This window comes from Prionailurus bengalensis, chromosome C1 (assembly GCF_016509475.1).
Source record: "Prionailurus bengalensis isolate Pbe53 chromosome C1, Fcat_Pben_1.1_paternal_pri, whole genome shotgun sequence".
Taxonomy (NCBI): domain Eukaryota; kingdom Metazoa; phylum Chordata; class Mammalia; order Carnivora; family Felidae; genus Prionailurus; species Prionailurus bengalensis.
Window position 1 is genome coordinate 20,306,808 of NC_057345.1, and position 27,057 is coordinate 20,333,864.

The window sequence follows — 27,057 nt, forward strand, 5'->3', positions numbered from 1 at the left end:
CATTGATGAGAGTTTGGTAATTGGGCCTGGTGAGCAGGATATGGGGAGCACTTTAGATTCTTGATAGAACCTATGCATGCCAAAGAAAGGGTGAGAAATCTCACAAAAATTCGGAGGCACGTCGTGTCAGTGAACCTTCTAGGGTATCTGGTGGTCTGGGGGCATGTCAAGACATCTGTAAAACGAAAGAGAGGTTGCTGAACCTTATGGTGCCCACTGCAAAGAAAGAGGCAAAATGTTTGATGGGATACTGGATTCGAGGCAATGCTTATCACATTTGGTTGTGCTGTTCTGCACATTTACTGAAAAACCTGCAAGACTGCAAGTTTCAAGTGAGGCCCCGCAGACAGAAGACTTCAGGCCCAGGCTGCCCTGTCACATGTGCTTTAGGGCTTGGAAGTGACTATGGCCGAAAAAGATGCTGTACAGACAAGCTCCAATGGGAGAGTTGCAGCACAGTTACAGACCCTTAGGGTTTTGGATTAATTCATGCTCTCTTCTTCCAATAACTAGTCTCCATTTAAAAACAGCTCTGGGTCCCTGAGTGGCTCAGTCCATTAAGCATCTCACTTTGGCTCAGGTCATGATCTCACGGTTTGTGAGTTAGAGCGCCACTTTGGATGAGCTTGAACCCTGCTTCGGATGAGCTCTGCTTCTCTCTGTCTCCCTCTGTCCCTCCTGGGATTCTCTTTCACAGCCCCTTGCTCACTCGTGCCCTCTTTACCTCTCTTAAAAAAAAAAAAAAAAAAAAAAAAGATCTCCTGGCTCACAACTGGACATAAATGGAAACTGAATGCCTGACTGTGGACACCAAGTGACCCATGCAACCAGACCTGGATATTATCTGATCCAGCTAATCATAAAATTGGACATGCATGGCAGCATTCTATTATTAAATAGTATACAGGAGATCAGGTCTGAGCAAGTCCAGAAGGCACAGGGAAATTGCATGAGCAGGTGGTTCAAATTCCCATGGCATCTCCTCTCATTGCTTCACTGCTTCTCCCTCTAGTTGGGGAAGTTGCTTTGACCAGTTAACTTGGAGGGGAAAGCACAGACGTGATTTCCAAATGGGTCTGCACGGTACGTAAGCACCGGCCACAAGTGGACAGCTGCTGCATTAAAGCCACACCGAGGGCATCTCTAAAAGACAGCGATGAAGGGATAACCTCTCAGAGTTATCAGGGTAGAACTTCTGATTATATGGATTGTCCATTTTGTGTGGAAGGTGAGATGACCTGAGGTACAGATCTACACTGATTCATGAACAGGGACTAACAAGTTTGCTGGCTGGTCAGAAACCTGAAAATAACGAGATTGAGAGATTGGTGGTGAGGTCTAAGAGGAATATATGGACAGACTGCCTGAAATGGGCACAGGTGGTAAAGCTATTTCTGACCCACACAAATGCCCTGAGAGCACATCCATTAAGAAGAAGCCTCTAAATAATTGGATGAGATCTATTCTGCAGATGTCAACTTCTTTTCCCAGCTACCTTGGTTCTTACTCAATGGGCCCACATACAAAGTGGCCATGGTGGCAGGGATAGGGGCTATTCATAGTAAGGTAGGCAGGATAAGTGACCTCCCAGAGATGTCCTAATTCTTGGGATCTGTGAATATATTTTATATGGCAAAGGTGAATTAAGGTAGCAGATACAATTAAGGTTGCTGATCAGCGGACTGTAAAAGTAGGGAGATTATCTTGCAATATCTGGATGGGCCCAAAGGAATCACGAGGGTCTTGAAATGTGGAAGCAGGAGGTAGTCAGTGTCAGGGTGGTGTGATGTGGGAAAGGATTGGCTGTGACTAGTTTTGAAGATGGAAGGAGGGCACACGCTAAGGAATGCAGGTAGCCTCTAGAAGTGAGAAAAAGATTCTCCTCTAGAGACTTCAGAAAGGAATGCAGCCTTGTTGACACCTTGATTTCAGCCCAGTGAGACTTATGCCAAGCTCTTGACCTCCAGAACTGTAATACAATAAATCTGTGTCGCTTGACGCCACTAAATCTGTGGTAATTTATTACAGCAGCCACAGAAAACTAATACACACAGGCTCAACCCATTTCCCTCACCGAATCGAATGGACAACTGGCGCTGCTGAGCGCCCAAGCTGCCAGCAGCAAAGACCAAGAGTTTCCCATGTGGCACCATTCCCTGGGGCAATGGTTTTCAAAGTGTAAACTAGGAACCCCTGGGGGTCCCCCAAATTCTTCCAGGAGTTCTGTGAGGTAAAATCTATTTTCATATTAATACTAAGGCATTCTTTGCTTATTTCATTGTCATTGTTTCATGAGTGTATGGTGGAATTTTCCAGAGGCCTGACATATGTACAACACACTAAGTGCTGAAGCAGATTTGAGAATCTAGCTGTCTTGTATTAAGCCCAATCTCTTTAGAAATTTGTAAACAATGTTAAGTAATGCTGCTCTCCTCACAGTTTTTGTTTTGAAAAAGTTTTCATTCAAAATTTTATATTAACATGTACTAGATTTATTCATTTTAAACGAGTATTTTAAAGCTTAATTTTTAATCCAGGAAAATAAATATACCCCCCCCCACAAGAATCCCTTTTTAATTTTTAAGAGTATAATTTTTCAGTAATTTTTAAGAATGTAAAGGATTTCTGAGACCAAACCTTTGAGAACCACTGTTCTAGGGTTACCAGCTAGCTAGCTTCCCATTGGCAGGTTGATTACGCTAACTCCTTCTTTTGTGAAGGGAACAGTTATCAGCTCACGGTAATAAATATGTATTTGTGGTATCGACTTGCCTTCCCTGCCTGCAAGGATTCCGCCAGCACCGTCATCTCTGGACTTTCCAGAATGCCTTACTCATCACTAGGCCATGTCACACATTGCCTAACTTCATTTTATGGTGAGGGACAAACAGCAGTGGTCTTAATGCACTGTACTTACAACGTACCCTGTCACTCAGAAACAGCTGAATGGATAGAATAGTGTTTAAAGCACCAGTTGGGAGGTACTCTGCAAGGTTAGGTTGACAAGTAGAAAGCAGTATGTGCTTTAAATCAGTGGCCAATATCCGGCTCCACCTCTCATAGCCAGAAGGCAGAAGCCCAGGGGCCAAGGAGTAGGTAGCAATGGGAGTGGCTCCTCTCAATATTATTCCAAACAACCCACTGGAGGAATTTTTGCTTTCCATCCCCTCAACTTTGTGTTCGGTGGGTCTACAGTCCTTAGTGCCCAAAGGAGGAATAAATTCCTCCAGGGAACACATAAATGGTTCCTTTAGATTGGAAGTAGAGTTTTCCCTTGGCTCAATTGGAGCTCTGGATGTTATCTAATCAAAAGGCAGAGAGGGGATCAACTGTACCAGATAGTGTGATTGATCTAGGTTACCAGAAGGAAAATGGGGGATGGGCAGGAAGGCTATGTTTGGAATCCAGAGTACTGGGTGCCTCTTGGATCTCCCATGTCCAATAATGACCGTCAATGGGAAACTTGGCAACCCTTCAAACCTAAGACCAAGAAGAACCTGAACTGTATGGCTTTTACCCACCAGGTAAAGAACCAAACCAGCTAGAGAGCTAGCAGCTGGTAAGAGGGACAGAGAAGGGGGTGGAAGAGGGTTGCCACTGAGTGCAAAATTACGCCTTGTGACCAGCGGCAGAAGGGGGTGCTGTAGTGGGTTTCTGTTGTTGGTTTTCTGCACCCACCCCCCACCCCATCTTACTGGAAGAGCCCTGGTGATGGGTGACGTTTTAAGTTAAAGGGTATGACCGGAGGATATCAAGAGTATGGTTAAGTATGAGAAGGAGGTGGTGGTTGATGAGACTGTGTTTCTCCTATTGAAGATGAGCTTTCCTTCCATTTTTAGAAAATTGAGGTGAAGTTTACATGAAATGAGCCATTTTAAAGTAAATGATCAGTGGCACTTTGTACCTTCACAGTACATGCAAGGTAGCAACCAGCATCATAATCTATTTCCAAACCTACCATCACCCCAAACAGAAATTATGTAATCATTAAGCAACAGAGACATGAGTTTTTCATCTGAAGGATCAGTGGATGGTGGGGGCAAAAGGCATGGCTGTTTGGATGTCCTGTCCCCTACATCCACTCTCTCCTTGCTCCCTTTACTGCAAGGCTGACCCCTGTGGACTGAACTCCGTGAAGTTACTCAGGTGCCTTCCCTTCTGGCTCCCTAATGGATTTGGCTAAGGGGAGGCACCAGCAGGATCAAAAGCAGAATATTTATCCCCTGCTTCCCCGTCTGGCAGGGGCTTTGCTCTGCTCCCTATGGCTGTGGCTCCGGCAGGGTGGCCCCCTCCTCTAGGAACAGCTCCTTCTTCTTGTCCTAGGGGGAGGGAGTCTAGGGGTTGTAATGGCTTTCTGAAGTGTGAGTCCCCTGGGCCCCATTCCTGGTAGGTTCCCTTAACCCTGCCCACACCTCTGTAAAGAATCCTTTAGTTGAAGGCTCTTCAGTATCCCTTTGGGTGTATCGTCTGTTTCTTGTTGAGACATCGATTGACACAGGAACGGATGGCATGGTCCTTCCCTACAGTCCCTTTGCACTGACCACTCCTGACTCCCAGTCGAAGCAAACAAGATGATTTCCTGGACAGCCCACCTTCCAAGGGTGCCTGGGGTGTGTGCCAAGGCCCCACTGCCCTCTGGTGGTCAGCTCCTGGAAATGCACCTCAGGGATCCAACCTCCACTGAACTGAGCCCATCGGGCACCCTGCACAGTGCTGAACCTTACACACCTGAACACTTTCATCCACGTTACTGTCCCCACTTTACAGGTACCAGAACCTTCCCACTGCCCTTATGTATAAATCAAAATCTAGCCAAGGATTACAAGGTCCCATCTTTGCCTCCCTTCCTGTCACTCTCTGACCCAGCCAAACCGGTCGTTTCTCAGATCCTAAGGTCTTCGCATGTGCAGCTCCCAATTAGAATATTCAGGAACTCTCTGAAACCTTCATCACCTGATCAATCTCAGCTTATTCTCTAGTCCTTTCCTAAGATCACTCAGGATAGTCCTCCTTGCCACTCCCGACCCCCTTTCACTCGCTGTCATTCACAAACACACTGGGTTTTTCGTGGTCTGCATGAACGTCTGCTGGATAGTGTTCTCTCCTCAGGAGGCCGGAGGCTCCGGAGGGCAGGGAGCATCTTGCTTTGCCCACTGCTGTTATCTCCAGGGCCTGGCACACAGCAATAACAACACCAGCTGCTGACACGGATTAGGCATTTCTCTGCGCTAGCCATTGAGCTAAGTCCTTCAGGCGCCCAGGCCAGGCCACCCTCCTTCCCAAAGTCCTGGTCCCTAGGAAGCAGCCCTCAACTGTATAAAAACTCACACGTGTTTATTAGAATATGAAAAAGATTCGGTTTCTTCTGTACAGGCAGCAGAGCGGCAGCAGCTGTGGTGGCTTTGAACACGGTTGTCAATGTCACCCTTGCATGGGGACTCCTGCCCAAAACAGCACTTGCACGGAGAGGAGGGGGACAGATGAGCACCCACTGCCCAGTCCGCTGGGAAGAGGGGCACTCTGACTATTGCACAATCCTGGGGAAGGACAGACACCAATAGGCCTGGGCCTGGCCATGGTGGCAGTGGGGGTGGGAGTGTGTGCCTGTGAGCAAAGGCCCCTAAGGGCCCAGGACTCTGCCCACCACCAGCCCTGGTGGGGTGGGAGATGCTGGGGGAAGGCCTTCTCCCCCAAGGGCTGGGCTCCACAGCAAGCTGGGTGCGGTGCACATAAGAGGGGGAGTCTGGGGGCACATAAGAGGTCCAGGGGCCTAGGGGGTGGGTGGGGGGAATGAGAGAAAGAACAGGTCAGCAGGGACTGAGGGTCAGGCCCAAGAGCAAAGGAGGTGCCAGGAGGCCCAGCATCAGTGAGTTAGAGAGAATCATGAATCGGGATGTGTGTGTGGTCACTTCTAAAATCACAGCCTTGGGGCCACAGTTAAGAGCCCAGGAGGCAGAGGACTGATCTGGGGGAGAGTGTTGGGCAGACAGGCACAAACGAGGAGGGGTAATGCTCTGGAGTAGGAGGGCCAGAGCTCTGTTCAATCAGGGGTGTTCAAAATGTTTTAAAAACAGGAATGCCCTCTGTGCAAACTGAATCATACATGGAGTGTGAACAGACAAAACAGATAAAAAGGCAGCACTTTCTGGATCCCCTGACAGTCCCTCCCCTGACAGTAGCCCCTGAAGGGTCTGGTGGTCCCTGGGGAAGCAGTCTGGAAAGCTAAGTCACATCACTGTCCAAAGTGCCCCAGCTCCAGTCAGGGAAGCTCAGATATGCTCTCGGCCTGCAGCTCTGAGTGAAGACAGGTCAGGGTGGCTGGCCGGGTGACAGAGCCAGCAGGAGGAGGGTGGGCCTGCCGTGTGTCACCGATTCGTACCCCAGTCAGATACCTGGTCCCCTAGTCTTCCCACTGTTAATGTAGGGCCCAGCCTAGGCCAAGAGAGGTCTCGGCTCCTTCCCTTTCCAGGTGGGACCAAGACTGAGCCAGAGGCTCTTTGGTTAGGAACTAAGATTGGTTTGAATGAGAAGGGCGATGGAGTAGGAGGCAGGCCTCTGAGGGCTGGGAATCCCAGAGGCCCTGGGCCAGGTTTGGGAGACAGCCTGGATCAGGAAGGGGCAGAATCTGCCTCCCAGCCCAACAGTTCTGCCAAATGGATTGAGAAGGCAGTTCTGGTGGGAGGGAGGGCGCTTCCCAGGAGGCAGGGGAAGCCGTGCTGCGGTTGGGGCTGTGGGCCCAGCTGCCATGCGGTCAAGGGAGGGGCAGGGCCAATCCAGGTCAGGAAGGACGAGGGGAGTCCCCAGCTCCCCCAGCAGCCCCTGTTCTGGTGGGAGAGTCTGCGGTGGGATGGGCACTGCCCACTGACTCCAGCGCTACTGCCCCTTGGGGATGAAAGGCTCTCCCTCCCCAGGCTCAGGGTGAGGACCTGGGTCACTAAGGCAGCGCTGTATCCTCTGGGAGCTGGGGCTGTCACTTGGTCCAGGGGTGAAGACATCATCGGTGCCTGGGGATGAGGGCTCCTTGGTCCGCATCACAATGCCCCCATCGTCCTCCTCGTCCTCCTCCACCACCCTCGCTGGATCCCGGTTCAGCCCCAAGACCTTGCCCTTCAGCTCCTCGTTCACCAGGTCCACAGACTCGGGCGACTGCGGGGAGGCTGGGTCGATGGTGATAACAGGCAAATCGGCCTTCGGCTCATAGGCCAGGGGGTCTGGGGACCAAGAGCAAGGCACACGTTGGCTTCTGCCCTGAGTCTGGCCTGGCGTGTGCTCCACCTTGATGTGGGTCAGCAACCCCCCCAGAACCTTCCTAGGAGCATGGCAATGCTGCCACGTTTCAGGATTACTCCACATGGCTCCATATGAGCCCTTATCAGATGGTTTCTCTTCCCTTCAGGCTGGGGCTCCAAAGGTAAGACTGTGCTCCTCTCCTTAGACCAGTGACTCCCACAGGTGACCCTCCTCAGACCAAGGATTAGGGCCCCTTCCTGAGTCACCACCTGCCCCTGGGGCCCAGGCCTGGGAGAAGGTCCGCTGCCATTTCCCTCACATGTTGGGATATCCCAATGGTGCAGACCCTTCTTGCCTCACCGCCAGGCACCAAACCCCTCCACGGTCCTCACCGTGAGCCCCACACGAAGCACCTCTGTCCCTAGGGGGGACAGCAGGGCCATTCTTCTGCCCCCTTGGGGGATCCCCAACTCCATCTGATGTAGAAGGAGCTCATGGCTTGGGAGGAGGTCAGAGGGAGCAGCCTGTCCTCCCCAGCGGTTCTCTGAGCCCCATTCCTGTCAGAGCCTCATCTTCAGGAGACACTGGCAATGAGTGCCCCACCTCAAGGCCCCTCGTCAGGCACCCTGCACTCTGCCTTACCTGAGCCGATGCGGGCCCTCGACATGGTGGGTGAGTCCAGCTTGTGGGCCGGCACCGTCAGGTAGTTGTTGATCTGACAGAGAGAGGGCAGACAGGGGTGAGTGCGGGCAGCCCCTCTGGATGGCGCCTGAGGCCGATGGCCACACCCTCCTTTGGCGAGCTGGTGCCCGGGTGCTCGCTCCCTCTTCGGCAGTTCCTCACTAGGCTCTTCACTTGCCTCTGCCAGCGCTGAGGCCGTGCTGGCACTTTAGGGGTTCCTGAAGGCTTGGCCCAGCCTGTGGTCAGGCCACGCAATCTCCTGAGCAGCCTTCAACTGCCCTGCCTCTCACACAGTGACACTGCCCTGGTCTCTATCTACTCCAGTCCACACTCGCCCCTGAGGTCCATAAAGTCAGCTCAGGAGAACTGGACCCCAAATGGCCCTCAGGTATCTCAGTGCAATATGTCTAAACTGAACTCAGGTTCTTATCTTCCCTTAAGCCCTTGTTCTATCCTAGGGACACCTGGGTGGCTCAGTCGGCTCAGTCTTGATTTCAGCTCAAGTCCTGATCTCTCTCATATATTTTTTTTAATGTCTATTCATTTTTTTTTTTCTTCAATGTTTGTTTATTTTTGGGACAGAGAGAGACAGAGCATGAATGGGGGAGGGGCAGAGAGAGAGGGAGACACAGAATCGGAAACAGGCTCCAGGCTCCGAGCCATCAGCCCAGAGCCTGACGCGGGGCTCGAACTCACGGACCGCGAGATCGTGACCTGGCTGAAGTCGGACGCTTAACCGACTGCGCCACCCAGGCGCCCCTGTCTATTCATTTTTGAGAGAGAGGGAGAGCACAAGAGGGGGAGGGGCAGAGAGAGAGAGAGAGAGAGAGAGAGAGAGAGAGAGAGAGAAGGGTGGAGGTGGGAGACACAGAATCTGAAGCAGGATCCAGGCTCTGAGTTGTCAGCCCAGAGCCTAATGTGGGGCTTGAACCCATGAACCGCAAGATCATGACCTGAGCTGGAATCGGACGCTTAACCAACCGAGCCACCCAGCTGCCCGTCTCTCATACTTTCAAGCCCTGTGTTGGGCTCTGCTCTGACAGTGTGGAGCCTGCTTGGGATTCCCTCCCCCTCTCTCTCTCTCTCTCTCTCTCTCTCTCTCTCTGCCCCTTCCCTGCTCACATGTGTGCATGCAATCTCTCTCAAAATAAATAAATAAACGTTAAAAAAAAAAAGAGAATGAGGGGTTAGAGCACATGGATAGACTCAGATGTCTGAGGATACGATGAGACAGCAATGGCCTCTTTGCTGCTCTGAGAGGGAAGGAAGTGGAAGGAGAGGCAGCTTTCTGGAACCTGCCCTGGGGCTCAGCCTTCAATACAAGTGGAGGAGGCCCCCCCCCAAAAAAAAACCCCAAAAAACCCAGATTGCAGAGGCTCTCTCTTCAAAGGGGCTTGGTGGTGGGGGTGTGGGAAGAACCCAGACTCCCAGGAAGGCGGGAGCCAGCTCCAGTCCTAGACGCACCTTCTGCTCTAGTTGCCGGGCCTTCTGTCTGCGCAGCAGCATCTGGTTCCAGGCCTCCTCATAGGGATCTGCCACCAGCGTGTGTCTGTTGTAGGACCGCAGCTGTGGGAGGAACAGCCGTCAGGCACTAGAAGCTGGGCCTGGAGGAGCCAGGGGGGGTCTGGGCACGTGTGGGGCAGGGCTGGAGCAGAAAGACTCCTCTGCTGTAGGGGCACCAGGAGGGGAGCAGCCCCTCACCCGCTGCCTGGTCTTCTGCAAGTTGTTCCTCAGGATTTTGCGAATCTCCTCCTCCTTGTCCTTGGACAGAGCTGGCAGGATGCGCTCGGCAGGCAGGGACTTGGGGTGGATGTTCCTGGACAACAGGGCACAGGTTAGGTCCCCGGGAGAACTCCTGTGACCCTGGAGTGCAGGGTCCGGGCCAGGAGGTCACTCAGGGGATGGCCTGGGGGTGGGGGTGGTCCTCACTGTGGCCCTGCAGCCCTCTCACCCACCCTGCTTGGACAACAGAGGGGCCTGCCCCCCCCACCCCCCCGGGTGGCCTGCCAGGTTGGTGTGCGTGCAGAAGCTGCCAGCATCGGCCATGGGCACTCACTGCATGGAGACCGTGGAGACAGCAGAAGGGATCTTGCCCATGCCACCGCTCTCCACCAGCTCAATGGCCTGCTTCATCTCCATCTTGTGGTAGAAGGCGATGAGCTGTGGCTCCTTGGAGCGCTCCCCGGCTATCAGACACTTCTTCACATACTTCTTGTTAAACCGGTTGAGCCTGGCGGGAGGGGGGAGGAGGGAGGAGATGCGTGGAGCCAGTTCCTCAGGGTGGGATGACACCCAGGGCCCGGGGAGACCCTCACCTGCCCCTCCCCGCCCACCAAGGCCTGCCACCTACTTGTCCTTCCAGTGGTGGTGGCCGTAGTGGCCACAGATGTCCTCGATGCCTGTCAGAAGGTGGTCCAGGAACTGAAATGGGCCCAGGGCCAGGTCAAGCCTCACTACTGGGCTCCTTCCCTACGGAGACTTCTGAATGCCCCCCCCCCACCCCCACCTTCCACTCTAGTGTAGCTCTGCTCAGCCCAGCCCTGTAGTTCCAGGAGCAGCCAGGAGGTGGCACCAACACCTCACTCATCCTGAACCCATGGCACCTCAAACCCTCTGCCTCTGGGGCCTGGCTGAGCCCCCTTCCCTGAACCCACCTGTGCCCAATGCCTGCAATAGGTTCCCAGTAGAGGTAGAGATAGCATGACCCCCCCTCCTGGCACTCCCGGCTGCCCACACCACACCTGCCTATGGCACAATATGGTGACCTCAAGGGGCTGAAGGATGACCCAACACTGGGATGAGGGAGGAAGGAGCTGAGTGAGGCAACGGACACGAGGCCTGGCTGCTCCCCAGCTCCCTGAGCCTTTTGCAACCGAGCGCCAAGGCCCAGCTTCCAGTACCTGTGTGTGGATTTCCTCGTTGATAGAACGCTTTGTTTCTTGCTTTTTCTTCACAGCCAACAGGTCTACCAGGGGCCGAATGGTCATGCCCTGGGGGGTAGGTAGGTGTCAGGCACTCCAGTTCTGCTACCCTGGCAGGGAGGCCCAGCCTCCCCTGCCCCCACCTGCAGAGCTCCCGAAGCTGGTATGCCCTCTGCTCTGAGGTCCCCAATCTCCCAACCTCCGTGCCAGCCATCGTATAGAGGCAGGTCCTTAAGGGCTGCTTCTTCCTGAAGACACGAGCCCATCCAGGGGAATGACTCCCTTAGCCGGGGCGAGGGGTCGGAGGGCCTGGGTTCAAATGTGGGCTCCGCCACAGACATACTTTGCAACCCCAGAGAAGTCAGGCCTGGCTGATAGGGAAAACTACTTCTGCTCTGCCTCCCTCACAGGACTGCCACTGATAACCTAGTAAGAGTGACAGCAAATTTAACTGCATGTTTTCCAGGTGCCAGAGCCAGCTGTGATCTGCTAGTATTAGTTCGTGAATACCCACAATGACCCTAAGAGGTAGATCTTTCCATTGTCCCCATTTTACAGATGAGGAAACTGACACAGAGGGTAAGTAACTTTCTAAGGTCTCACAGGAGTAGTAAAGCTGGATTCAGACCCAAGCAGGAAGGCCCTCCCTCAATGCTGACTTCATTGAAAATGGGCTTGGTAAACCATTACCATATACAACTGCAAAGTTAAGGTCATAAAATATTTTTGAAGATGGAAACAGGGCAAGCGGGTGAAAGAGGCAGCCCCCTATCCTTATTAAGGACAGAAGGTAAGTCTAGCCCCAGGAGGATGCCGCCATATCTTTTTCTTTTGAGAAGGCAATGCTGTTTCCCAGCTAAGGCTTTGCCACGATCTATATCTAGGAAAGACAGAGGGGATAGAAATGGAGGCCTAGACAGACCATTTCTCACCTGCCGAAAGTCACAGGTCAGGTAAGGTGGAGCAAATTTCCGCCATCCAGGCTGGGTTTCCTTGGGGATTCTGAGGGGCTTGGGGGGACTCTCAGCTAAGCCAGGTTCATTTAAATGCACAGAAAATACTGACCAGCAAGGCTGGAAGGACTCTGGGATCATCTAAGCTGATGCCCTCACTTCGCAGATGGGGAACTGAGCCCAGAAAAGGGAGGAGGGTCTTCCCAGGGTCACACAGGGGCAGCACAGCTCGGGCTGACTCCAGACCTCCTGCTGCCCAACTCAACAACCTTTCTAGCTCCCCCCGTTGTGCTATGATTATCCCATTTTACAGGCGCAGAAACTGAGATCCTAGGACATTAAATCACTTCCCCAAAGCCCTGTAAAGAGCCTGTGGGCCTGCTGACTGCACCCACTTCTCTCAATGCCGTCTGGATCTCTAACTAAGTTAGGCAGCATTCTGGCTGCTCTACTTTCTGATCGGTTGCTCACTATCATAATTCCCCCTTCACAATTAAGGAAACTGAGGCCCAGAAAGGGGGAGTGGCTTGCCCAAGATTGCACAGCAAGTTATCAGTGAACTAGAACCCGTGGCCCCCTCTCACTGGCAGACCCAGGGTCCCCAGGCAGGGCTGCTCCACCCTGTCCAGCACCTGCACAAAGACGGTGAAGAAGATGACAGTGATGATGGCAGTGAGGAACAGGTCACACATGGGGAAGTGCTTCTTGTCCAGGAGGTAGCCCAAGGAGAAGGCGATGGCCCCTCGCAGGCCTCCGTAGGCAATGATGAACTGGTCCTTGGGGGTCAGCTTCACAATTCGGAACTTGTTGATGAACCAGGTCAGGCCCAGCACACCTGCCAGGGAAGGGCAGGAAGAGTGTCAAACTGTCCCCAGTCCCTCCCGGCTTCCCCGCAACCGCTCTGTCTGGAGGAAGCCTCCGCGAGTACACCCACCCAGCGCGCTCATTTCCTGGGTCCCTCAGCCAACAGCTGGGTGGATCCCTCTGAGGGTCTCCCAACCTGGATGTGCTTTAGAGATATCACGAGGCCTCCGGTGGCTGGATGTCAGAAGGGGGGTGGGAGAAGAGCTGAAACAAGGCTGGCCACATGTTGGTATCTATTAATTATAATGGGTTCATGGGCTCAAATTTTCTGTGTGCTTCAAATTTTCCATAATAAAAAAGTGTTCTTAATTTCTTTTTTTTTTTAATGCTTCTTTATTTTTGAGAGAGAGAGACAGAGTGCAAGTGGGGGAGGGGCAGAGAGAGGGAGACACAGAATCTGAAGCAGGCTCCAGCTGTACTGACAGCTCAGAGCCCAATGCCGGGCTCGAACTCAAGAACTGCGAGATCACGCATGACCTGAACCAAAGGTGGACACTCAACCGACTGAACCACCCAGGCGCCCCTAAAACGTTGTGGGTATTTTGGGTTGTTTTGTTTTTTAAATGCAGAGACTTGGATGCAACCTCAAGCACAGAACCAGAATCTCTGGAGGATGAGGCCCTGGAAGAAAGGGGATTTAGAACAGTGCACCGAGTGGATGTGATACCCAGTCAGGCTTGGGGACCAAAGACCTAGTCTCAGAGGAGAGGTGAGTGAGACCCAGAGGGGGAAGTGATACAGTCTCTGCGGTGAGGCGTGTCTGGAAAGTATAAGCAGGACCCAAGGACTGGAGGCCTGGTCCCTGGGTGTGGCCCTGGGCTGGCGGCGCGGCCAGGTTTGGAGGAGCCGTCCTCAGCTTTCCAAGGGCTTGAGTCATCGGCGCCACTGAACCACGCAGAAAACATTCACAAACCCGAGCTCTGTGGCACAGGCTCCCCGAGGCCCCTCTGTGCACTCACACACGACCGTCTTCCCAGAGGTCACAGACTCACCGTGAGCATGGGCTCCTCTCGAGGACCCATCGTGGTCTCAGCATGGCAGAGAGGGGCAGGGGAGCACCTGCTGCACAGCCAAGCAGGGGCTCTCCACACAGGGCACCCTTCCCTCCCCCCCAGCCGACCCCCTGCCCCCACCGCACACGCTCGCACACACACCTCCACCCGGCTCCAGCCCAGGACCTCACCCAGCACTCGGGCGATGAGGCAGAAGAGCAGGGTGCTGATGACAAAGGTCCAGTTCCAGTGGTGGGAGCCAGCCACCGTGGAGACGCCGAGGAAGATAAAGATGAGGGTCTCACTGACACTGCTCCACATCTTCAGGAAATATTTGATGGTCGTGTGGGACTTGTGGGAGATGTTGGCCTCCACGTAGGGGCGCATCACCACTCCCGAGGCAATGAGTCTGGGGTCAGAAAAGAGCAGAGTTCGGGGTTCAGGCGAGCTGCACCTTCCCAAAGCCCTTCCACTGCCAGGGAGGCTGAGCGATACCCATTTGCTGAGCTCCTCTGACGGGTCAGGCACTCACGGTGGGCTTCATGCGACTTTTCCAGCTCAATCCTCTCACTCAACCCTCAGACACCGTCATGTTTTTGCATTTTTCAGCTGAGGGACCTGAGAGTTAAGAGAAACTTCACCCTTCCACTGTTACCCAGCCAGTGAATGGCAGAGCTAAGATGCAAACCGAGGTCTGCCCGTCTCCCAGGCCTGTGCCTCCTCCCCAAGGCCGTGCTGCCTCTCTGCCTAACAGGAGTCAATTACACATGTCTGTGGCCTTGGTTTATTACCCTGGAGTGCGGTGTCTCACAGATGGGGGTCTCCACAGTAGCTGCCCAAGCTCTCCTGGCCTGGGGTCCATACCTGAGCTCTGCTCCTGCTGGCCTGGCCTCCTCAAGGTCACCCTGAATCCTGTGATCCAACCCGGCCTCTCCACTTCCAATGTCCTGCTCTACCGGGCACACCTCACTGCTTCTCCACCTTACCCTGACTGCAAGGCCCAGCTGAGGCCTCAGGACCTCTATGACTCCTCACAGCAATGGAAGCCCCAAGCCTTCTCGCTAGGGCTACAGAAGGGCACAGTGAATGCAGGAGCCTGTGTCTAGCTACAACCAAGGAACCCCCTTGGAGGCCAATGAAGGGAAGAAGTAGCAGGGCTGACGCTTTCCAGAACTTTAAACTCAGTGCTTCCCGGGGCAGTCCCAGGACCTGGAGCCTGGTACATGAATCTTATCCCTGGAGCTGGAGGCTGGGCGCTGGGGAGCTCCCTTGTGTTGGCAGGCCACCCCCCCACCCCATGCCATGCCCAGACTCACGCCATGATACCCGACAGGTGGAAGAGCTCGGCTGATAGGTAGGCCATGTAGCTGTAGAGGAAGACGAAGAGCGGCTCGATGACACGGATGTGGGAGGTGAATCGGGACGTGAAGGCTGCGATGACCCCGTAGACCACGCCCACAAACACCCCGCCCAGGGACACCACGAAGAAGCTCAGGAAGCCAAGGACGATGTCCACGATGCCCACTCGGTCGTAGTTTGCAAACTCCTCAAAGAGATGATACAGGACCTGGGGAGGACGTGCAGGCTGGTTGGCAGGAGGGCAGGGCCCTGGCCCTCCAGCTCTCTGGGGTCCACCCAAGGGTGATCATGTGCCTTCCACTGACCACGGCCACAAGAAGAGGCCATGTGATAGTGGAGACACACTAGTGCCAAGCAGGTGGTCCAAACCACTGGGCCAGGGGCTCGAGGGCCTCGCTTCCGGCAGGCAGCATGCCGTGCTGATCAAGAGCACAAACTCTGAACCCAAACTGTCTGGGTTGAACAGTGGCTCTGCCGTGCCCTAGCTGTGTGCATGGGGCAGATTACTGTCTCCCTGTGCTGCAATCTTCCTAGCCATAAAATGGGATTACAGTACCAACCTTACAGGACTATTGTGAGGACTAAATTAGTTAATAAAGGCAAAGTGCCCAGGACCATGCCTATCACAGTGTTAGCTATTCCTGGCACTAAGGGGCCTCTCTCACTGTCTGACCTTGGGCAGGTCATGTCCCTGTCTGGACTTCAGTCTCTTCTTCAGCATAAATCAGGGAGAATTCAGACCACGAACTAGAATAGGACTTCTTAACCTGTGAAAATTTCTGAAAATATACACAGGCAGGCCATACCCGCCTTGGATTCTCTGGAGGTGGGGCCCAGAAATCTCTACTCAACAAGCTCTTCAGGGGGTTACCGTGAACGGCCAAATTCAGATACTATGGAACTAGAGGCTTTCTAAGGCTTCCCCACCTCCTGGACTGGGAAAGAAACAGTCACTGTAATGCTATCGTCAGATGTTTAAATGGGACTTCATATATTGTAAAGCCCTTGGACAACGGTCACCCTGCTTGACACACAGCAGCCTCATGAGGTAAGCGAGCCAAGGATGCCCACTCCTTCACTCAGCTGAAACCCACAGTGGTGGAGCGACTTGACACAGGGCCCCCAGACCCCATCAGCAAAGCCAGGCCCAGAACTTGCTCCCTGACAGCAGTGGGCAGGCCCTCCCCAGCAGGTACAGCTCTGAGGATCCACCCCCACTCAGGTGCCAGCTCCCTGGCTACCAGGCCTTCTCCTAGACAGCTGTGCCAGGAAACCAGCTGGAGTTTTCAGGCCTGGGGGTGCTGAGGGAGAGGGAAAAGGACCTGAGGGTTACTGAAAGGGGACTCTCCAAAGCCCCCAGTAGCTAGAGACAAGGAGGCCTGGGTAGGAGTGGTGACCTGTTCCAGGGCAAAAGCCTGAGACCATGGGACTCAGGGGGAGCCTTCAGCTTTAATGTCGGGAACAGGGCACTCACGTTTGTGGCCAGAGCTCCAGAAAGGGTCTGACCTGGGGCAGACGGAAGGGGAGATGCCAAGCACTGGCCAGTCTGCAGTGCTGCCTGGACCATAGCTGTCTGGGAGACAGGCAGGGCTCCCGCAGTGGACAGCAGGTGCATTCTTAGCCCTCGGCTACCTAAACTCACTCCTGGCCTGAGGAGGTTCATGGGTCCTCACAGTGCACTACCTGGGCCAGTGGGGCAGGTGAAGGGCGAGGTCCTCCTCTCCCACCCGGCTATAGACTAGAGAGGCAGTGTAGCATAGTGGTAAGTGTGTGGGCTCAGGGCTCCGACTGTGTAGATCTGAACCCCAGCTACCTCATTTATCAGCTAACATGACCCTGGATGAGCTCCTTAACCTCTCAGTATCTCCGTTTCCTCACTTGGAAAAACGGGATAGTTACAGTGCCAACCTCCCGGAGTTTCTGTGTGGATCAGATGAGGCAAATACATATTCAGACAGGAAGTGCTCACATAGGAAGTGAGCTGACTACCAGCACTGCCACCACCTTGGGAGGCATGGCCAGATGCCCAAGTTGGCCAGACTGCGGTATCCACTTGACATAAGCAGGCCCCGCTGCTCCCCGATAGTGCCAACTTGAACCCCAACACCCAGACCCAACTGGGGAGGGCTTTGACTTTGGTACTTGCTGGTAAGTGTGCCTCCTGTAAGAACCCTGGGAGGATGACAGGCTGGGTACTGCAATCCTTGTTACAGATGGAGAAACTGAGGCAAGAGCTGGTGCCAGAAGACCCAGAACTGAGGCCTGCCCGCTTAGACCAGACTGCTGCTCCCCCAGCCCCACAAGGACCCGATGAAGGCAGCAGGGGAGGAAGAGGAAGCTGAGGCTGCCCCCCCCACTGCTGTCTGTCTCTTCTTTGAAGTGCGGCTTCCTGAGGGGCTGGGGTGGGTGAAGAGGGAGCGTGTGTGTGAGCATGCACTGGCGTGCAGGTGTCCTTGTGTTTTCCCGTGTGTGCAGTGCTCTCTGAGGGGGCCAGCTAGGAGAATGGGAGTGTTTTCACAATGTGTGAGTGTGCACATACACATACCTGTTTCCTGAGGAAACCAGCTGGGAGGAAGGGCAAGTGTGAGCACATACAGCACAGCCATGTGCCAGACTCTGTGTTGGGGCTGTCTGTTCTTACTAGATCCTGGGAGGAAAGCAGTATCTGCTCTGCCACTTTGCAGCTATCAAAGGTGAGGCCCAGAGAGGTATGGTGATTTGCCTAAGGTCAGGTAATAAGCAAGTGGCCAACCCCAGAGAATCTATTTTACTTATCACCTTCTGGAAGGTTCTTTTTTTTTTTTTTTTTTTTTTTGATAAATTTTATTTTTTATGTTTTAAAAGTAGGCTCCATGCCCAATGTGGGACTTGAACTCATGACCCTGAAATGAAGAGTTGCATGCTCCACTAACTGAGCCAGCCAGGTGCCCTTTCTGGAGGTTTTGAGGGCAGGGTCCCTTTCCACCACTGCTGCCCCCAAACTGCGCACACCTAACTATAACTTAAGACCCAGCCAACATAAAGCTGAGATGGCCCTCATAGACTAAATGGCCTATAAAGGACAAACTGAAGTCTAAAGAGGATATGTAATTTAACCAAGATCACATCACGATCTGAGTCAGGGACAGAGAATATGCCCCGGGAAGGCCAAGAGCTCAGGTCCGGACGTCTGACAGACCTGACTTCTAACCTTGGTTCTATCATATGTTAGCCAGTTGTTTAACTTCAGCGAGCCTGATGCTTCTTCGTTTGTAAGGTTAAGAAGCACCTCCGAAGATCATCATCAGGATTAAATGAGATAATCCGCACTGAGTGCTCAGAGTGATGCCTGGCACAGAGTAAGCAGGAATAGACATTAGCTGTTTGGCTACTGTGATTAGCGGGTGGATGTGGGATTCACTCTGGACCTGGATTCAGGTCTGTGCCCAATGTGCACGTGTGTGTGGCCACTGCCCCTCACCACAGTGACGGCGTCATTGAGCAGGGACTCCCCAAAGACAAGGATATGCAGCAGCTCATTGATGTGAATTTCCTCAAAGACGGCCAGCACAGCCACGGGGTCCACGGCTGAGATGATGCTGCCAAAGAGCAGGTTGTCCAGAAGGCCAATGTTGTTGATCTGCTCGCCGCCCACCAGGCACACGGCGTACATGAGGCCGCCCAGGAAGAAGGCATTCCACAGTGTGCCCACCACGGCGAAGATCAGGATGGTGCCCAGGTTCTCTGTGAACTGCCGCAGCGGCAGGAAGTAGCCCGCGTCCAGGATGATGGGCGGCAGCAGAAAGAGGAAGAAGACGTCGGATTGCAGGAAGGGGGGCGTCTCGCCCACGCCCTTGATCAGGCCCCCCACCAGCAGCCCCACCACGATCAGCAGGCAGCTCTCCGGGACGATGCTCGAGATAGTGGGGATCACATGGAAACCTGCGGAGGGTGAGAGAACAGGAGGCCATGGTCTTGCGGCAAGCCAGGACGGAAGGTTGGGGACAGGGCTGGGGACAGAGGAGCAGCTGGTGAGAGGGGCACAGGCTTGGTCTTGGAGGGCCGCTCTGTTAACTCTCTGAGCCTTGGCTTCACCATCCGTAAAACGGAAGCAGTAATACCAGCTTCACCGGGTTTGCCGTATAAACTAATTGACAATGTTTTTAAAGTGTTTTTTCCAAAGGATATACAGATGCTATCTCTGCCTCTGTCATAAAATAGTGGAAAGAAGCAGCTCTGTATGCCTCCGGAAGACAGAAATCATACATTGATTACCGAGGCTCCAAGTATCTAAGGGCATTAGCTACACCTGAACCCAAGTCAGCTTTCTAGGTACAAGTTCAGGGTGGCAGATGTGAGCTCGAGACCAGGCACAACAATCTAATGATTCTGTCTGAGGGAAGGAAGTGAGTTCCCCATCACGAAGGTGTTTAAGCAGAAAGCAGACAACCGGTTGGTCAAGAAATAACACAGGAGATAGAAGGAAGCACAGAAGAATCAAAGAACATCAGCACAGAAAGGAACTTGGGGATCAAACCACCTGCCGTCTGCAAACCTACAGAATGTACACAGTGACCCCTAACTCCAGATTCGTGTGCTTTCCTGCTAAGCCCAGAGAGCTGCTCAAGAAGCCAATGGCGATCAGTCCATTTTGCATGTGAGACAAAACCTATATGCCATCCTGTTTTCTAGCCTAATCCCATCCACTTTAAAGATAGAGCAACCGAGGCCCAGAAAGGGGAAGGGCATGAGGGTACACTTGCATGAGGGCACACGGCAAATCAGTAGCAGAACCAGGACAGAACCCAGGTCTGACCCCCGTAGCTCCCATCAAACTCCTAAGTTCTAGAAGTCAATCCTCACTCTCCCTCCTCCTCATCAAGGCATGAACATGCCCCTCTGCCTGACACCCTCTCCCCAAGCTAGCAGCAGTGGTCCACACTGAGGCTCCAAACCCAGAGCTAGGAAGTAGCAAAAATGCCCTTCTGAGAGGTGCTCCTTCAATGCCAGGTTTGGTCCCAAGCTCCCTAAGGGTTTGGGGTTTATTTTTGGGTGGGGAGGTGGGTGGAGAAGACCCAGGCATTTAACCCCATGTTGAGTGCCATAAAACCCAGGGTAAGCTTGGTTAAGAGAGTATGACGGTTTGTTTAAGGTGAAAGTTCTTGCTCCCATCCCCTCCCTAGCCTGTAATCTGTGCAGGCAGATTCCCTATCCATTTATAATGAGATCCCCAGGGCTAGGGACATAGTAGGAACTCAACAAGTATCTACTGATTTGAAAATGCACAGGGCTGGGGCGCCTGGGTGGCGCAGTCGGTTAAGCGTCCGACTTCAGCCAGGTCACGATCTCACGGTCCGTGAGTTCGAGCCCCGCGTCGGGCTCTGGGCTGATGGCTCAGAGCCCGGAGCCTGTTTCCGATTCTGTGTCTCCCTCTCTCTCTGCCCCTCCCGCGTTCATGCTCTGTCTCTCTCTGTCCCAAAAATAAATAAACGTTGAAAAAAAAAATTAAAAAAAAAAAAGAAAATGCACAGGGCTAGGCCATTACTGACAAAATTCCTGACAACTCATCTGGCCAAGCTTTGGCTCTCATTACCCCTGAGATCCGTGGGAAGGAGAAGAAACATCCCTCCTCATGCCCAAAGCCCCTTCTACACTCCAATACCGATCTGGGTAGTGCCAGTATAGCTACAAGTCAAGACTCACCCTCAAAACACTAGCTAGGCCCAGAACCGTTGGTACAGTGCCAAGCACCCAGGAGACACTCAAAACATGTTAGAAAAAAACACGTCTCCATTGTAGGCGAGGAGAGAACCCCAAAGCCACCAGTACAATTCTCTTGACTTCAAAACAGACCTGACCAAACTCCCCTCTTGCTGAAAAATTCCCCAGTCTTTGTAGTGTCTAGGAGTAACCCCCGGTGTTCAGTTGGCTGGTGCAATGGAAGGGGCATTTCGCCCAAATGAACCACATCCTCTCTTGCCTATAGATCTTTGCCTGGTCTAGCCTGTCTCTCCAGAACGCCATTCCTGTACCTCTATCCCCATGTGTGTGGCTGATGCCACATGCTTCTATCCTCCTGCTGCTCCAGGAAGCATTCCCTGACCATCCCTGTCTGTTCACATTAGGGCAGGAGTCCCTCTCCGGTGCCTCCCCTTCTCGAACCTTCAATCCACAGACCCTGCCCAGATTTCTCTCTCTCCCCCGGCACCCAGCAAGGTCAGACAACCCAGGCCGGAGCAGTGGAGACGGGACAATGGTACCACACCCAGAGACCTGCACTGCCCCGGAGGGGAGATAGGATGGCATGGGACTTTGGGGGAGCAGAGCTCCTGCCGGCCACCAGGAAGCTGCTCCTCAAGGCCAGGAGTCCAGCTCCAAGTCTAGCCAGCTGACCTTGACATCCTGCCCTGGAACTGAGCACCAACAGCTAGCTGCCTTAGGAGAAAGCATAGTCTAAAGAGACAGCCCAGGCAAGCAGACGACAGCCTCCACCTCCATCGAGCACATTAGGCTTTGCAAATTCCTCCCTGCCCCCCTCCCCAATGCTATCAGTCCGATCCACAAAGCTTTCCTGGGACCGGGAAGTGCCACACCATGCACTGGAAACCCAGAGAGGAGTACCACATAGGAGGACGGGGTAGGGGGACATGCAAAACAAGCCAAGAGCAGTAACGTGAAGAATGTTCATTGTTCCTAAAGATGCACTGTGAGCCAGGCACTGTGCTGGGAGCCTGGCATATAGCGTCTCTTTAGTCCTCACAACAGCCCCGTGGGATAAGTATTGTCCCCATTTTGCAGAAGAGAAAGGTGGGGCCTGGCAAGCAAGATTCGGTAGCTTCCCCAGAGTCTAAGGGAAGAATTCTACTCTAGCTTAGAATATCTGTAGCAGAGAGAGCTAATTAATCTTGTACTGAAACATGGGTATTTTCTCTGAGCCCAGGCTGGTGCTGTGCACTAGGGACACTGAGGTTACTCAAAGTCAGAACCTTCACGAAGAGCTTGTGGGAATGGCCACGCTTTACTCACTCTTGGGACTTCTAGGCCATCAGGCCTCCCTTGCTAGGCTAGGAGACAACTGGCACTCCTATTTGATGGAAGAAAAGCTAGAGCTCAGAGGAGGCAGGACAGGTCCCAGCTACCCAGGATCACTAGGTTTCAGGCCTCCTGACTTGGGTGCAATGCACTTTCTTCCACATAAGCTTGCTCCCAGAGTACCTGGGACTGGAGCCATGTTCCCAGAGTGAGTCTCCCGAGGTCTTCCTGTGCTGGCCTTGCCTCTTGGTGAGCAGACCCTGATGGGCAAGGACAGGGAAGGGCCAAGCCCAGACTTAAGAGGAAGGTCTGGGATCCACACTTGGCTCCTTACCCCTGGTAGGCGGTACATTACTGGAAAGCAGTTTCCAGTGGGGAGGGCGCAGTGGTACGGTGTGGGGAGGGGCATGAAGGCCTGTTCTGGCTTGTCCCTCTCCCAAGGCCCTGACTCTACCAGCTGTCCCCACCCTGTAGCCCTAGAGATCTCCTCAAGGTGCGGGAAGTTTGCTGACACCACGTGTGGTGAAAGGGGGAATAGTCAGGCCCCGATCCCCTGACAAAGGCCCAGCACTGAGGGGAGATCCCAAGATGCCAGGAAATGAGGCTGGACTTCCAGGGCCCAAACTTTGTGGCAGCAGTGATATCACCAGGATGGAATCTGGGGTGGGGCAGAGGCGGCTGGAATCAGATCCAGAGCCAGGAGAGTGGAACAGACCCTGGAGACCATCCAAACCCTCTGCCACATGGTCAGGGAAACTGAGACTCAAAGACAGCCAGTGACCTGTCGGTGTCACGTGACCATTCCACGGTGAGAAGCCAGGAAGCTCCAGGCCCAGTGATCTCTCAAACCACGTGGCCTCCCATGAGGGTGTGGAAATTCCACATCCCTGGGCCACAGGGCAAACCCACGGACATAGTTCTGACCACGGGAGGGGAGAGATGTTTCCCACTCTGCCCAGTGTAGGTGGCAGATGGGCAACTGCGGGGACTGGGGGACACACACACTCACCCACACTCTTGCTCTCCTACACTCTTACAAACTCCCTCTTGCACACTCACCTGCACACAGTCTCTCACACTCGCCCACAAGCTCTTGCACTCTTACACACTCCCTTTTACACATACTCATCCTCACTCGAGCTCTTATACACACTCCTCACACTCACTCCTTCTTACACATACCCCCTTCCTCTCACCCACGCTCTCTTACACACGTATCCACACTCCCTTACAGCTCTCACACACATTTACTCCCTCTTACACACTCACCCACACTCTAACTCTCTCTCATAACACACTCTTACACACATTCACACGCTCTAGTTCTCTCTCATACACACACACACACACACACGCACGCTGAGCAGACACGGACCGAACTCCAAAGTGGTGAGGGGCTCCCGGTGCCTCTGCAACCTCCCCGCTCTCCACCACGAGAACATTTGATTTACATCTCCTGGGACGGTCCCCATCTGCTGAGACCGGTGCAGTGGAGCAGCAGGCAACGCTGTTGTACGTCACCCTCGGTTGCCAGGGTGACCGGACACCCCTGATCCCGCTTCCCGCATCTCGCCCCTGGCCTGGCCAGTCAGAGGGGAGTGCCGGGAAGAGGGGCCTCCTTGGGCCACCAGTGCTGGTCACCAGGGACCCAGGGGTGTGCAAGGGGCTCTGCCGCCCTAGTTCCGGGCCTGAGGCCTGCTCTGGGGCTGCAACTCGGCCAGGTCCCGAGGGATTCCTGGTTGCACACGACTCCGTTTCTCTAACTCCCTCTTCAACTGCCCCAGCAACCAGTCTCAACTCCCGTCCTGAAAGGTAATACCTCCCAACGAACGCCTGGCACTCTACAGTTTACAGCGGTGTGCTCCCATACTTTCCGTCTCGTTTGCACCTCACCACAGCTCCGGGGGGTCGCAATGGCCATCCCCTCACTTTACAGATGAGGAGACCGAGGCACAGCAAGGTTAAGCAACTTGCTCAAAGTCAAGTAGCTGAAAACTGACTCAAACCCAGGCAGCGTGGCTCCAGGGTTTGTGTTCTTAGCCACTCAACACATTATCTCTGGTTTTGTTCTTATTTTGTCTCTAAGGGGAGCATCAGCACCCGGGCCCAAAGAGGCCCGAAGTGGCCCTGAGAAGGCCAGAGACGGTATTCTCTCCACGAGCTCTCCTCCAGGGAAGTCTTACCACTGCTCCCCTTCCACTCCAGTGGCCTCGTAAAGACCTTGGGAAATCCTTCCTATCGTTTAGGTCTGTTGCCTTCAGGAAGCCCTCCCCGTGTTAACTCAGCCAGAAGGGCTCAGTCTTACCCACTAAACTCCTAAGGTAGGAGGTGGGAATTTTCAGACTGCTCAGCCCCTGCCTGCCTGATCTGTATTCAGCTCCGGTCTCCGCTGGGGCTGGAGGCTCCTTTGGGGTAGGAGGGGCTCTGATTCTTCTTTAATCTGATTCTTTCCACCTACAATGTCAGCTATGAGGACCAAGGAAAAAGGTAAACAGACCAGAACACACTCCCCACTGCCCCAGCTGCTTCACAGCCAGACCAGCAGAGACAAAGATATGTGGCACTGGTCTCTCCTCCCTGGGTTCCAATCAGGGCTCCCAGCTGGGCAGCCTTGGGCATTTATGTTTTATCTCCTATTCTCAGTTTCCCCATCTGTGTAAAAGCCTATTTCAGAGGGTTTATGGAGTACAAGAGGAAATAATCCAGGCAGAGAATGCCAAACAGTGCTTGGCACTCACCGTTAGCAAAAGGTGGTGACTGCTTTTACTATTATAATTTTCTTCAAAACCCAAGTATAATGTGAATCGCTCTACATTATCATGACGTGTCAGTGTAAACTTGTCCATCACTGGGCGTTAAGCTCCCTGAGGGCGGAAATTCTCTAGAGTCATCTGGGAACTTGTGAACTGAGATAAAACTGACTTTTAGATGTCAGGAAAGAGGAAAGAGGAAGAAGGTGGGGATGGCTACATTTGATTTAGGGTAGGTGTTGCTCCCAGGGCAGGGACCATTTGGATTGGGCTTTGAAGGATCAACACAAGTCTGCCAGAGAGTGAGAGAGAAGCAGAAGGAATGCCATTCTAGGATCTGTATCCTCTAAAGAGCCCAGGACAAGTATCCTGCACATAGCAAATAAATATACAGGTAATGAATAAATGAAACATGAGCAAAGAGAAAGACAAAGGGGAAGGCGGGCTGACTTCAACGAGCCTCTGCCAGTATCCAAGTATGAGTGTCATTGTGAAGGTTAAATGTTACACGGTACACGTTACATGTGTCTCTGAATCTTGGTCCTTCCTCTGTAACCGGGGTGATGATGCCACCCTCAGGGTAGCTGTAAGGGTCACTGAGATCATTTATTTATAGCTCCTGGCCTATAGGAGTCACCCAATGAATGACAACTTATAAACATGTCAATCAATAGCACCCACTCAATAATACTGTATTTGATCATGATTCACTTTAAGATACAATCTCTACATGGAGAAGAAAAAAACACTCACTAGATAGACACACTTAGAGTGTCTGATGCAAGGTGTGGGGCTGGAGCCTTTACGTATCTCCTCTCATTTCCCCTCTTTAAAAAAATTTTTTTTAAAATGTTTATTTATTCTTAAGAGAGAGAGAGACACACACACAGAGCGTGAGCAGGAGAGGCGCAGAGAGAGAGGGAGAATAGAATCCCAAACAGGCTTCAGGCTCTGAGCTGTCAGCACACAGCCTGACGCAGGGCCCGAACCCATGAGCTGTGAGATCATAACCTGAGCTGAAGTCGGACACTTAACCGACTGAGCCACCCAGGCACCTCTCATTTCCCTCTCTTGTATCCTGACCCTCATTTGATAGATGAAGAAACTGAGGCAAGGAGAGGTGAACTGACTTGTCCAAGGCCACCTAGAGCTGGCAAGTGACAGAGTAAAAATTAGAACCCAGCTCTCCTAATTGCCAGTTTTTTTGTGTCGTGCTGCATCAGTGAAAACAAAGCGTGTCAGGACCAATGGGAAGAAGATTCAAGTTTGCCATATGCCTCCCCTGTGGACGGAGCCGTAAGTAAGTCTGTTCCAAGGGTGATACTCAGGAAAAGGGGGTTCAGGGAATGATGGAAGTTTCCTAAAGGATGTGGGACTGAACCTGGGCCTCATGGGCAGGAGACTGGAGGGGGAAGAGTGTGATGGGCAGGAGACTGGAGGGGGAAGAGTGTGAACAGAGGAGAGAGGGGATCTCAAAAGTCTTTCCAAGGGCCCTGAAACCTCCAGGCGGCCTGGAGATGAGATTGTGCAGGGAAGGAGACAGCACTGGCTCACAGCTGGAGTGGGCAGGTCACAAGGGAATAGAGTCAAGGGGCCCCAGCGGATGCCGCAGGCCTCAGAGGGTCCCCTGACCCTTTAGGTCTGGCCCCCAATGACCATGGCCCGGCCTTGAGCCAGGTTATACTTCTACCCTGCTTTTCATTCCCACTAGCCTTTTCCCTGGTCTCAGGGATGCACATCAGCAGCCCCTACCCCACCTTACCCCACTAGGGCAGTACTTCTTGGTACCCAGCCCAGCCTCCCCAGTCACCTAAGCGCCCCATAAACATTTGTTGGATGCATTTCACTCCACCAGATTCTCCCCATCCCCCACAGGAAAGCTCAGGATTGAGAGTCCCTGTGCAGTGAGGTAGAGGATGAGTCACACGGCGCCGCGCCGGAGGTGGGGGGGAAGGGAATAGGGACAGGGACCAGGGACTGGCAATAAACAGTCGTGTGTGTTGACAAGATATAGAGCTCCAGCAGGCAGCAATAGGACCTGGCAAGCCGGAGGTTCCCAGGCAGCCAGTAAGGATAGCAGCTCAGGGGGGTGGGGTAAGACCTCAGGCTCCAAAGACCTGTGGCTGGTTTGGGTCCTTGGCAGGTATGTGTTACACATACTGTTTCTTTTGATTTTTTCCAAAATGGAAATCTATTGCTTTGGTGATTTTAAACAGAACGCTTGGTCAATGAAAACTTTTCCCCAACAGGATATAAGTGCATTAAACAGGAAGAGGATGATCTCCCAGTGATTCTC

The 27,057-nt window shown here is 53.2% G+C and overlaps 1 protein-coding gene across 1 annotated transcript in view; it reads right to left on the reverse strand.

Moving 5' to 3' along the window:
- Positions 1 to 5,313: 5,313 nt before the first annotated feature.
- SLC9A1 (solute carrier family 9 member A1) overlaps positions 5,314 to 27,057 on the reverse strand; it is a 48,522-nt gene continuing 26,778 nt past the window's right edge. The window contains exons 2-12 of the mRNA XM_043574172.1: positions 18,461 to 18,921; positions 14,958 to 15,208; positions 13,833 to 14,050; positions 12,418 to 12,620; positions 10,812 to 10,901; positions 10,262 to 10,332; positions 9,968 to 10,141; positions 9,613 to 9,727; positions 9,376 to 9,477; positions 7,873 to 7,945; positions 5,314 to 7,211 (exon numbers count right to left, since the gene is read on the reverse strand). Of these exons, the coding sequence (XP_043430107.1) occupies positions 6,874 to 7,211; positions 7,873 to 7,945; positions 9,376 to 9,477; positions 9,613 to 9,727; positions 9,968 to 10,141; positions 10,262 to 10,332; positions 10,812 to 10,901; positions 12,418 to 12,620; positions 13,833 to 14,050; positions 14,958 to 15,208; positions 18,461 to 18,921 (2,096 nt within the window). The 3' untranslated portion in view covers positions 5,314 to 6,873. The remainder of the gene's footprint in view (positions 7,212 to 7,872; positions 7,946 to 9,375; positions 9,478 to 9,612; positions 9,728 to 9,967; positions 10,142 to 10,261; positions 10,333 to 10,811; positions 10,902 to 12,417; positions 12,621 to 13,832; positions 14,051 to 14,957; positions 15,209 to 18,460; positions 18,922 to 27,057) is intronic.